This window comes from Lepisma saccharinum, chromosome 13 (genome assembly GCF_977018435.1).
Source record: "Lepisma saccharinum chromosome 13, izLepSacc3.1, whole genome shotgun sequence".
Lineage (NCBI taxonomy): Eukaryota > Metazoa > Arthropoda > Insecta > Zygentoma > Lepismatidae > Lepisma > Lepisma saccharinum.
In genome coordinates, this window is record NC_139241.1 from 81,639,486 (window position 1) to 81,652,838 (window position 13,353).

At 37.2% G+C, this 13,353-nt stretch overlaps 1 protein-coding gene across 5 annotated transcripts in view; it reads right to left on the reverse strand.

The window, feature by feature from the left end:
- Positions 1–2,831: 2,831 nt before the first annotated feature.
- LOC145997461 (trypsin-3-like) overlaps positions 2,832–13,353 on the reverse strand; it is a 51,345-nt gene continuing 40,823 nt past the window's right edge. For all 5 annotated transcript variants that reach the window (XM_083134534.1, XM_083134536.1, XM_083134537.1 and 2 more), the window contains exons 4-8: positions 12,010–12,155; positions 11,054–11,145; positions 9,842–9,945; positions 5,482–5,675; positions 2,832–3,930 (exon numbers count right to left, since the gene is read on the reverse strand). In XM_083134534.1, coding sequence (XP_082990660.1) covers positions 3,772–3,930; positions 5,482–5,675; positions 9,842–9,945; positions 11,054–11,145; positions 12,010–12,155 — 695 coding nt within the window. In that variant the 3' untranslated portion in view covers positions 2,832–3,771. The remainder of the gene's footprint in view (positions 3,931–5,481; positions 5,676–9,841; positions 9,946–11,053; positions 11,146–12,009; positions 12,156–13,353) is intronic.

Consider the following 13,353-nt stretch of genomic DNA (forward strand, 5'->3'; position numbering starts at 1 on the left):
TTCTCTTCACCTGCTAACAAGCTAGAACCGCCTCGGTAGCCAAGCGAGTTAAGTTGTTGGCTCTCGATCCAGCGAATTCTCGCCTGAGCATTTTATTTCTCTCTGTCCTTTCTAATCATCATTCCTCCACGATTTGATTGATTTATTGATTTGTTTTATTTTACTTTTCTGTCATTTTGGATAATCGCGAAGGTGAGGATGAGTGATGATATTAAATGGATGAAGGGACACTCACCAACAACGCTCATACCAGTCCAGGATTCGATCTTGAACCGCTAGCGTCGTAGCGGGTGTGTCAACCAATCCGCCAGGAGGCCGGCGATCATCCACGTAGTATCGATTAGCCAAAATACAAATGTACACTTCTGTATACAAATAGTAGGCTGGATTGTCTCGTACAACCTTCTCTCTCCTTCATATTGATCATATTTACCAACTAAATATAATGGACTTTCAAGTCCATTTCTTTAAATGAATATGCTTCAGAATGGATGTTATGAAATAAGCTGTCGTTTCATTTTCATACACATACATTTTATGAATTCTTTCCTTTTGATGAGTTCATCCAACGTTAACTTTATTCCAATCCTTAGTGGCTAAGTACTGTAATTTGAGACATTTTCAAATTTGTACATTCTTGCTTTGGATTCATATTTACATCCTAATTAATTAAAAAATATATTTGGATTTTTACACCATTTGTATTACATTATAGGTGAAGATAACACTAAGAACAAGAAACTTAAGTAATGCATAGCGTGATCCTTTATATTTAGGCTATAAAGAATATCATACATCGAGAGTTCTATTGATATGTAATTTCCATAAAAAGAAAGTATAAGCATCACAGAATGGTATACATGTTGTACAAGTAAGGTCGCATTTTTCTAAGTGACAATTTATGTCAGAAATTATGCATTTTCATCTTTATGTTCTTGATCAGAAGGCCTTTTTGTCTTGAAGATCTAATATTAGGGTGATTCATATACTCTAGGACAATTCCAACAAACAAGTTTTTACTACTACGTCAGAATAACAAGAGCGTGTGTACAACAATAAGTTTACACCTAAGTTTTGACACTCACAAGATTACTATATCACAAGCAAGTTGGTAGATTAGTTTCTGAAAACCCTTGTGTTCATCTCTAATATTTTGAGTTTACAGGAATTTCAGAGTGCAAGGAGGCGGTCGTAAAAATTATGACATCAAACACTAACACAGCAATAAGAAAATCAGCAGAAGCAGATTGTTCTGGTGTCTCACGAAGAGGACGTAGACCTAGAGGAAAATCCTCGCTTTGGAAGGCGATCTTTCATTGAAATGAACTTGGGAGATTCGTAACCCAATATCAGCACCTGCACCAACTTGGTTTTCAGAGTAGAACACTTCGAGTTCTGTTCCATGAAAAGACGCACCAGCAGATGTAAAGAAGGCTTACGTTTTGTACCATTGTTGCAGAATCCAATGGCAAAACTGTTCTTGCACTGGAACTATTTCTACATTGTGTCACGTAACATCAGTGGTCGAAGCCTGGTTAGGTGCAAGAAAACTTGATTCAAAAGAGTAGTTTCGAACTCAAGGTCGTGCAATGCATCTGGGATAATGTTGGTGGTTTATTACCCTGAGGCTGTTTCCGGACGATGTACTCATCGTTTCTTTGTTTTGTGTACTTGTTAGCCAGAACTGTTCTGTCGAAAGTTGATACTACTGCACCTGGACAACGCTCCAGCGCACGCTAGCTGAATTGCTCACGCAATAGAAGATCTGACACAGCCAGCGTACAGCCCTGACTTTATACCATAAGATTGCCACGTTTTCTGCAAGGTGGAGCTTCAATTCCGTGCTGTGCACGTAGAATGAACAATGTGAAGAAGTATGTGTCTAGACCAGTGCTTCTCAACCTTTCATTTATCATGCATACCCTTTGAATATATTTGCAGACCCTCCAGAACTTAAAATTTAAAGTCCTAAAGTGTATCAAATGTGTATTTAAGGATGCCCTTCAAGGGGCTTAGTGCTGAACAGTGAATATTCATTTCGTGAGAAGGTTGATACTGATATAAGTTCCGACTGTGTATGGCAAGCAGTTGCTGTAATTATTTCAAAGGTAAACGAGAGTGGAAAACTATTATTCACATGAAATATCGTTAAGAAAGTCATCAATACATTCAGAGCCCTCACCGGCAGATCTGGAAAGTATTATAAATGAGCGCAGAAGTTTGAAAAGAACTTTTCCTTTCTGATCTTCAATGATTTAGAAATGTAAATTTCCATTCGTGGACTTAATATTGAGGAATTTTGTAGTGTTAACGTTTTATAATACTATCCAGAACGGTAAAAATATTGTTTTACTTGAAATAAATCGTGAAGCATATTTAACATTCAAAACAGTTTGTTTAGTAATTGACAGTATATTGTCCTCTAACCTTTGCGACTTGGATAAAAGCTCGTAGCATCTATTCATGTATTCTCAGACGCCCTGAGAGGGCATGTGGTGCCCTGGGGGGGGGGGGGGTGAAGGGGTCCAGAGACCAAGGTTAAGAACCACTGGTCTAGACTATAGCTACTTAGGTAGTGATGAGTTTTGTTATATATATATATATATATATATATATATATATATATATATATATATATATATATATATATATATAGAGGTATATTGTCTTAATAAAGTTTTCGTTCATAAGTGTCCTGGAATATTGAATCACCCTAGAATGTGAAACGCATTAAAATTATGGAGAGAAGTGAACAAGGCACCCAAATAATAAAGGAATAACTTCATATGGAGTTTGTCAGCATGCCAAGGTTAGCATATTTAACATAAAAATGTTAATACAATAGCATATATTTTAGCGGTTACAACATATTACATGTTTTCAATTTTGTTAATATTTTTAACGCCATATCGTTTTTAGCTTTGAATTCTTTTTTAGAATTTGGCAAATGAATACCTATTTTTCTAAACAGTTTTTAACATTTTTCATACAGTTTATTTTTAACATGTTTTGAGATGAACATTATACAAATACTGCCCAATAAAAATCTCGTTAATGATAATTTGATTACCAATTCAACTCAAGTATATCTTTAGAAATACAATTTCTTCTCGCTTGCTTTTAAAAATATTCAATCATTTATCTTTGTTGATTGAAACACAGTTTAAAAACCTTCATATTATATTTGAAATAATATAAACATTTCTTTTTCAAATACGATTTTTTCAGCTCTGATTATGAGCCAATGTGGAATTTATAGAGATGAGAAGGTCAGATATTGAATGAACACAATCATATTATATTTCTTGAAATAATTCCATTCCATCAATTTTCTGCTTATTTCTCTTTTTTTTATTCGCGGATTTTTTTTTACATTCAGATAAAGGAACTGCCGTTCAGTGTAAATTTTGGAGGACTTTCGTACAGTCAACAGCAAAGGTGTTCAAACGTCTCCCAAAACAAAAAGCTATCTGGTGAATTCACCCCAACAAATTCCACATTGATTTCACAGCAACATTTAACCATGATGCTCAATATATTCAAATTAGAAAGTAAGAGAATTCTCTTCTGTTAAATATTAAAATTATACATGCTACAGCCAAGCGAATTCTCATTAGTAATTAATTTGTCCCTAACATTTTAAAAACAAATAGCATTATTCAACTAATTGAAGATGACTCGTTAAGTTTTCATTCTTTAAGATGTAGCATTACCAACAACCATTATGAAAAAACAACATATAGGTCGCATATATGAACTGTGTGTAGATTTTCAATCCGTCAGTGCTAATATTGTATCTCGTATCCAATTCTGGTAAGCAGAAACCCTTGTATAAACATTCATGGTATTTGCTTTCCCACAATATAAATGACCAAATGATACAACTCCCGATAGAAGGCCATGGCACGCAAGTGGACCACCGGAATCCAGCTGGAAGAAGAATACATTCGTTTACACATATGTATATTCTTTATAGACTTCTGGGTTTTATATACAGGGTGATTCACTATAGATTTCTGGCTTTTATATACAGGGTGATTTACTATAGATTTCTGGGTTTTATGTACAGGGTGATTCACTGTAGACTTCTTGGATTTATATACAGGGTGATTGACAATAGTATCCAAGATTTTAGTGCACAACGTAACCGAAACTGAAATTAATTCGATATTTTGTAAGACTTAACCTTGGATTTCCTAGGATAGAGTGTTGTTATCTAGAATTTTTTGGTTAGATGGCTACACTGTAAAATGAATTTAGAATACCTCAGTGGAGGAGGCTTCATAATGCAAACAAACAGATAGATATCCCTTCATGTTAGTTTCATGCACAGTAACGGGTTAATTTAGCAACTACGTTTCGTGGGTTGATTGATTTTTAAATTATGGGCACGTCAGCACATAAGCTATTTTTTCCGTCATACAATACGGGGAAAATACAATTAACTAAAACAAAATTAAACAAAACAAGCAAATACAAGATGTTCATTAAAATTTTCCTCTCATTTTCTTTTAAACTCGTGCATTTTTTTAATTCAACAAGAAGTAAAACTTCACTGTTTCCGAGGTTAAACTCTTCTTACCTATTAAAAGCTGAGACTGTAAAGAGCACCCAGCACACACGAGAACAAACACAGGACAACACACATCTCCACACAGGATTATCCAGGCGCCAGAGCCTCGTTGGCCTGCGAGAAGCCGTTACTAGAGAAATGAGGTTCACTCTTGGGTACCTTACAGAAGGTCAACCATGTGCTTACATATGGATCCTACATATTAGAGTGCTGCAGCCGATCAACGTGGTGGAGTGGTTAGCACATCGCGCTACGACGCCAGGGGTCCCGGGTTCGACTCCCGGTCTAGGCAAGGATGTTTGTGAGTGTTCATTCATCAATTTCATCATATCATCACTCATCCCCATCTTCGCAAATTAGCCAAAAATGGCACATAAAAGATAAGTAAAATAAAAGCATATCAATAACATTGACAACAGAGTGATGCAGAGAGAGGATTTCGCTCGAGCACCAAATAGTTCAGACGGACGACGCTAGATAGCGCACGGAATTGAGAGCTTCTTCGCTCGAACGAATAACGCTCGAACAGGCAAAACGAGCGGTTTGTACTCGAAGCCCAGTACAAGTACAAACGTAATTTGTGTGTGTTAGTGGGCTCTCAAATATGGGTCGTGAAGTGAAAAACTCAGTGAAATTGAAACAAGTGAACACAGTCATCATCTCCCATGTTAATATATAGTTTAGTCTTACCAATACACAGTGATATATGAAAATGAAATAGATGATCGTGGGCTGAAACTACCATGGCTCATATTGTACATATGTGTTTACGATTACTGTCACATTAAAATGATATTCGATTGTGTACGTTTGAGGGTGCGAGACTTACAGGACTCTACTAAATACCCGCAGAAAGAAGTTTTCCTATATTATATAGAAAATGCACCGACCTTCCTAACATAACTTACCACGCAAGGAGACATTCCGTTTGCCATGGGCTGAGTACACACATTGTCCTGATTAATGAGTGCCCCCGGAAGTCCTTTCTCCTGGCACTCCCTCAGGTCAACCACGGGAAGGGGGGCAAATTGTAGCCTGTCAGGGATGCTCCTATCGTACCCCACAAGGGTCGTGCCCCACCCGGATATAATGCAATACTCACCTGTTAAATAAAGGAAAAAATACAACATTGATCGATGTGATTGTGACAAAATGTCATCTTAATCTATATTCCATATACAGGATTGTTAAGAGATTAACTGAAAATAAACAACGTGGTACATTCATGGAGCCGTTCTGGGGTGTAATGATTCCATTGAAAGTTAAAGGGATCATTAGAACCCAGAAGTGCCCGTGACTGTACGACAGACCTTTGAACGCCAAGGCCAGCCACACTCCTTTGCACTGTATGACTAGGGACATGAAGTTTTTGTTTTATTTTCCCCTAAATTTTGATGTTAATTTTCGCGGCTTAGAGCAAAATTCGGTGTCATTAATTTAACCTATAGACCGCCGAGCGGGTTTTCGAAAGTAACCTAATTTTACACTTATTTCAGAAAAACGTTATATCTCGGAGACTATTTGAGCAATCTACTTCGGGTAACTTTCGTTATGCAGCTAGATCATCGGGTCATGCAACCGTGCAGGAATCAAAACGCCGAAGCCAATAAGAGGGTTTGGATGGGCCGCGGCCCACAACTTTCAATGAAAAAAAATCATAAAAATGGGGAGTTTTTTCACATATTAAATAATGTAATGCACCCAGAAACATGAAATGACTCTCATTCGGTTGAGAAGGACCATTCCTTGAAAATAAGGCTAAAGTTTTCCTCTCCTTCCCAAAATAGCGGGGAAAGAGGGGCAAACTCCCCATTTTTATGATTTTTTCATTGAAAGTTGGGGGCCGCGGCCCACACAACCTCTCTTATTGGCTTCGGCGTTTTGATTCCTGCACGGTTGCATGCCCTGATGCTTTAGCTGCAAAACAAAAGTTACCCGAAGTAGATTGGTCAAATAGTCTACGAGTTATAACATTTTTTGGTCAAATAAGTGTACAAATTTAAAATTCGCCCCAGCTTCCATACGTAACTTTGGAGTCGGGGGGGTGGGGGTTTGGGTTTTTTTTTCTTCCACATGGTATTTCAAAGTCTTATCTCAACATCTGTCAGCGTTTACAACCTCACATACAAGTATGAAGGTCCTAAAAGCACATGAACTTTTTAATCAGCGGACTACGCCTATATTTTCGATGGTCCACTGGTGGACCATTGGCCGACTAAAGGTTAAAATCGGTGCTATTTTTGCATGCATTTTTACTGTTTCTTCTATGCTTAAGACTTTCACATTGTTTAAGTTCTGGAAAATAGAGAAAAATCGTAGTTTTAATGACAAAAAAATATTGTTTACCTTTGTGAGAAATGACCAAATTTCTTCCATTTGGAAAACTATTTCATCTCATCAGCCACTAAATATGAAATGTTTATTGAATGATAACATCCAAATCTTTGAACACAATCATAGACATCACATTTACCTAACAAGACCAAAAAATCCCTCTGCGACCGCAAAATACCATTTTGTGTACACTAAACGCCCTCCGAAACACAACAGGTAGCTTCTCCCTGAAAATTTTCCCGTTCCTACGAAATTTTCCTGCTGGAAGATCCCCCCGAGGAAATTCTATTTCAGGACGAGGTTAAACACAGTCAGTCATGTCTGCGACAAACTGCAATAAATGAAGCGCGATAATATCTTTCGAATCGAACTAACACCAGCTACACTATAAATGGAAGAATAGCGCTTCAGGCAGGGTTTATATATACAGGGTGGCTCAATAAGTCACTTAACACCCTCAGTACAAGGCCACTGCGGCATGGAATTTGAAATTGGCGATGACCAATCGTTATCTGGCCAAGGGGGAACCACATTGACGCCACCCACACGGTCGGCGGCCATCTTGATGTCCGCCATCTTGAATTCAACTTCAGAATTTTAAATGGGAAGGGGGTCGTGCGACATATCAAAATGGCCTAGAATTTCACGAGAAATGCAATGGTGAAGGTTTTTTCGACGTATCTTTAACCAGTAAAAAGTTATGACTGAATTCTTGTACCAATTTGCTCCTTTTCGAGGTGTTAGAAAAATGCCTTCAAATTTGTTTAGCGCTTCGGTAATGCATCGAGATCAAAGTGACGTCTATGGAGAGACGTTCGCATGCCATTGCACATTATTTTAATCGGATACATCCATGAAGAGCTGTGCATTATGAATGGTTGTCGCGAACAATTTACAGTGTGACATTTCCATTGAATTAAAAGTCCTTCACAGTGACAAGGCTATTGTTTATGTTGATGCACAGCTCTTCATGGATGTATCCGATTAAAATAATGTGCAATGGCATGCGAACGTCTCTCCATAGACGTCACTTTGATCTCGATGCATTACCGAAGCGCTAAACAAATTTGAAGGCATTTTTCTAACACCTCGAAAAGGAGCAAATTGGTACAAGAATTCAGTCATAACCTTTTACTGGTTAAAGATACGTCGAAAAAACCTTCACCATTGCATTTCTCGTGAAATTCTAGGCCATTTTGATATGTCGCACGACCCCCTTCCCATTTAAAATTCTGAAGTTGAATTCAAGATGGCGGACATCAAGATGGCCGCCGACCGTGTGGGTGGCGTCAATGTGGTTCCCCCTTGGCCAGATAACGATTGGTCATCGCCAATTTCAAATTCCATGCCGCAGTGGCCTTGTACTGAGGGTGTTAAGTGACTTATTGAGCCACCCTATATATATATATATATATATATATATATATATATAACAACAGAAGTTTTATTCCCAGTTTATATTGCATATTTTGCGTCATATTTCGCGTTAAAGTGTAAAATTCGGTGTTATTCTGAAAAAAAAATGGTGGAATTTGCGTTATTTCGCTATTACAAAACACGGAAACACGGAAAACTTGCCTCTATTACCTATCCAAACAAATATTAAGCACTTTATTTTGCTTTTTTCAACTTTTCGGCGTTATCGTTAAAACGAGAACTTCACGTCCCTATGTATGACACGTGATAGCGCTTCGAATCTCTGCAAGGCGTTGTGTGTATTGCCTAACTCCGCGGCGATAAGTAAATATTAACAGCAAAATTTCAATGTCAACTTCTACCTCCGCCGTAGAGGTAGACAACACACATGACGCCTTGCAGGGAAGCGAGTATTTCAGGATCTGGGTGTCGAATTTTTATTGACGGTGACCGTACATGAAGTATATTTCCCACTGCACAGTGATGTAAAAGAATTGAGTAACCGCCACCGCAAACATATTGTGCATGTCTCTGTGTATTTTGATTGTTATTTTTTTCTTTTTAAAGGAAGGAACTTTAAACAGTTTCGCGAGACTAGACACTTAAAAATGGGAGGAGAAACTTTTATAAACTACTCATGACATGAATTAAATGATTACTGGCTAAAACAAAACATGGTACTACTTTGCCATGCCCAACTGTACACAAGAAAGTGAATACAAATGCACATTTCAGGTACATTACACAACCAGGAGTCACTACAGGGAATTCCTTTCATACCTCCCTAACGAAGGATTTGCGGACCCATGTTCATATGAACTTTTTGTTATGTTTTGATGTCACGAATAAATCCCTAAAGTTTCTGACACATGTTTACATACACATCTGTGTATACTAAATGATTTACTTATTTTATCATTTAAAAATTCACAGAATTTAAAATAAATGTCTTATTAAGTAAAGAGGCAGTGTTTTATCTATTCCACCCGTGACACAAAATTGTTCACTTATAGCTATAGCTTTGGTAAAGTATTCTAAGGGTGGTTACGTTAAATCAACAGTGTTTAGTTTCGAAATTCATTGCACACAAACTGTAAGAGAAATGTTGCCTAAGTATGAGTCGAATAGTTACTTCAATATCAAAAATGCAGACTGTGCGTCTCACCCGTGACAATGGACTCCCCATTTACGATAAGCATTGTCAAATAAAATGAATAAAATAATTTTCTACTTGCGGTACGCATTTAGCGTATATTCTTGAGAACATTATTTGAAAGACATATTTTCTCGTGCAATACGAACCACTAATGGGAGTAAACCCTAAAATTCCTTGTCATTTAAAATAAAGCATGAAATCAAAGTTTAGGTTAAAAATCTGTTTAGAAATTTTACTGTAAAATTGTTACCTAATTCTTTTATATCTCTTTGAGAAAAAATGAAAGAAACACGAATTGTAGTCTTCTTATGATTCTAGTAGAAAACTCTTTGAAGGTATTTTAAAATTCGATAATAACTTACCGCCCTCAGGGCCAGTGGTAGCCAGAGTAATAGGTTGAGCATATTCGTTATAGAATATGGGCCAGGCTAATTTAAGAAGAGTTATGTCATCTCCCATAAACAATCTGTAAAGCAAGAATTGGTTATCAACACATTACGACAATATTATCAAATAGTTACCATCAGAACTGGTTAAAATTCACACTAATTAAGCTAACTGGTATCGATATTGTGTCTAGTTCATATTGTTAGGGTGTATCAGAAGTCCCTTACCACCCCTTGTAAAATCCGCAGTGATGTATTTTCATGGACTTTTGATATGGGCGATACATAATAGACCTAGGGAGACACCTTTTCGAGTATGTCACGCGGACGGCCGCCATCTTGGTTCCGCCATCTTGAATTCAACTTTTTTATTTAAAGTGATAGATGGGTCAACACTACCGTAGCTTGTACTTCATCCGTGACTGTCCGCGGTCGTCCACTACGCGATCTGTCCAAGACCGTGCCCGTCTCCTCGAATTTGGTTAATAACTGTGCCACTGCAACATGTGACAGAGGGGTGACGTTCTAGATGACGCAGGTTGAAATCGGCAGCCACTGCATGGGCACTTCTCCCACCCCACAGCTTGACGATCTGGATGCGTTCCTCAGTTGTTAACGGCATGGTTCAGCACCTTCAACAAACAGGTAAACATCACTTTCAGTTGCCAATAACTTTTCACCAAATGAAGTTACATGAAATCTGATTTCAGATTTGACATCCTGACAAAATTCTAGCCTACGGTCATGTATCACATGGCCCACCTATCATTTTAAATAAAAACGTTGAATTCAAGACGGCGGAACCAAGATGTCGGCCGTCCGCGTAACATACTCCAAAAGGTGTTCCCCTAGGCCTATTATGTATCGCCCATATCAAATTCCATGAAAATACATCACTGCGGTTTTTACAAGGGGTGTGAGGGACTTCTGATACACCCTGTACCTATGCTCATTAGTAATGTCTATAGGATTCACTTCAACAATATATCTCTACTTTGTGATAATGTATTGGTTTCATATGGTATGGGTGCATTTTTCTTGTGTGCGGTTTTATACGATCTTGCATTTTTACTTGTGTTACAATTTTGTTAAAATAATTGTATGCAATATATTGTTAATGATATGTTATACATACGCAGAATACAAGTTGGTAGTAGAGGTGACAATATTGCAATCGTCATATCTTACCCCTTGTATCCTGGGTGCATTGCGATATTTGCAACATCAATGCGCTGTTCTGTGCCTTCATCTATTCTGATATTGTTCTCCCCTGCTACCACCTGTGAAAAGAAACAAAGATGTATGTATCTATATATATGTGTGTGTGTATATATGTTTGTAAATGTATGTGTGTACTACATATACACACATATCCATACTTGTTTCGAATATGTATTTATGATGGAAGTACATTCAGTGGTGTGTGGAGAAATCTTTGTTAAGCAAATACAATCTTTTGATATTAAATGTGCTGTTGTATTAGTCAAATTATTTCAGTGAAATTTTTTAAATATCCTAGGTTGCTCTGTGTGATCAGTACTCTTGTTTGTTTTTTGTTTAACTTCGTTTTTAAGCCCACTGTATGCACAGAAAAGCTAATCGGTACTGGACATACAGTGTAGCAATATATGCCTCTACTGATACATTTTAATTATAAGGGGACGACGTTACCACTACGCCTTCTGAAAGCCGCGGGGGTCAGTAGTTAACTCATATGCTCGCCAGCATGTGCGAGTATATACACAGTGCATACATGTGTGTGTATTTAACGGCTTGCATTGCAAATATTATTTTTCGAAACATGTGGTAGATTTAATGTTTTATTTTAAAAATTTTGTTAACTTGTTATATTTTATTTCTCTATCTGCAAAATAAAACCAATTAATCAATCTTCATTGCTTTCAATATTTTCATTTTGATCATGTTCTCTAAGAGAATATGTAGAAACAAATGAAGTAATTAGATAGCAACTGGCCATCCACCTGGAAAAGTTCTACACGAAAAGAGAAATAAGGGTTCATTAAGTGATTATGTTCATGATGACCACTTTGGATAATAAAATGATGTATGCAAAAAATATTTTCATAAATTTCTAAATATATATATATATATATGTAGAAAATCTGCTTAAAGTACGAATTCACCTGGAAGGCGGCTGCAGTAACTCCGTCCACGCAGTGGGCTGCCGTCAGGATCCAGATGGGGCTTATTATGGACCCCCCGCAGAAGTGAGAAACGCCGAAGAAGGTCATGTTACGATGCTGCAGGGACACTTGGTAAGGAAACTGCCCTGAAATATACACCAAAGATCTTCAGGGCTTGATTATCCAGAGAATAAAGTATCTACATGATTCTATAATATACACAATTATGGCTCATTCCATGTCAAATCAGCCGATAATAATTATTTTTTACCCTTAAGGGTTCAGATTTTTTAGATTTTTTCATTATACATTACACCTATCAAGAGGACAAAAACTGCCAAATTTGAGATTTTTTCGGCTCTTTCCCAAAATTTGATGACATTTTGAAATCCTTAAACAGCTGTAGATCAAAAACTATTTGACCTAAAATGTAAATCACCAACCCTGAGACCTTCTGTAAACAAACCGTTTCACCGATTCGATGTATCACTCCGCGTCAGCTGATTCATGACCGCAATCATCTGCTGTTACACTCATAGTTCGCCGCACCTATTCATTTTATATAAGAGCCTCTGAATGTGGGAACCCACTCTCAAAACATCAGACGAATATGAAGCCGCATACATTGTTACTTTCCCGGTCATTCTCTCTTTCATAACCCTCAAAACTGCAGACACTGACACACCACTGCACTGGAATACCAACTTAACCACTTCTTTTACTGGTTTCTCAGGATACCACTGACAGAACGTTACATAAATATTGAGTAGAATCTGTTTCTCGCCCCTTTTAAAAGGCTGTCCTTGCTGGTGCTTTGAAAACAAGCTCGGAGAACACGGAGACCTTCCTGCACGCATAGAACTCGGCATGTTATTTTTCTAAGGACAAGTCAGGCAATATTACTAAGTGCCACTACTTCCTTGCTGTTCACATAATTATTTTTAGAAAATAACCAATGTTATAAAATATCATTATGTACACAAATCTCTAAGCTCATTGAAAGTTACAATGCATATTCCTACAAAATGTTCACACTTATCTTGCCTTGCCATGTCACCAAGTTATTTTACGAAGTGCACTACATTTGGCGGAACAAAAATCGTTATTAGGATGCTTGTCAAAGTTTACAACCCCAATAAATTTACGAACTTTCTTTGTCTTGTTTTGATCATCATCATCAATATATTTATTGGACTTACAGCATTGAATATGGCTGTTTATGCCCATTATATATTTTATTTACATAAGATACAATTTACATAAAAATCTACAAACAAATTTCAAATACACTCCTATCTATATCAAACCTTAGAAATATACATTACCATGTTATATCATTTTGTC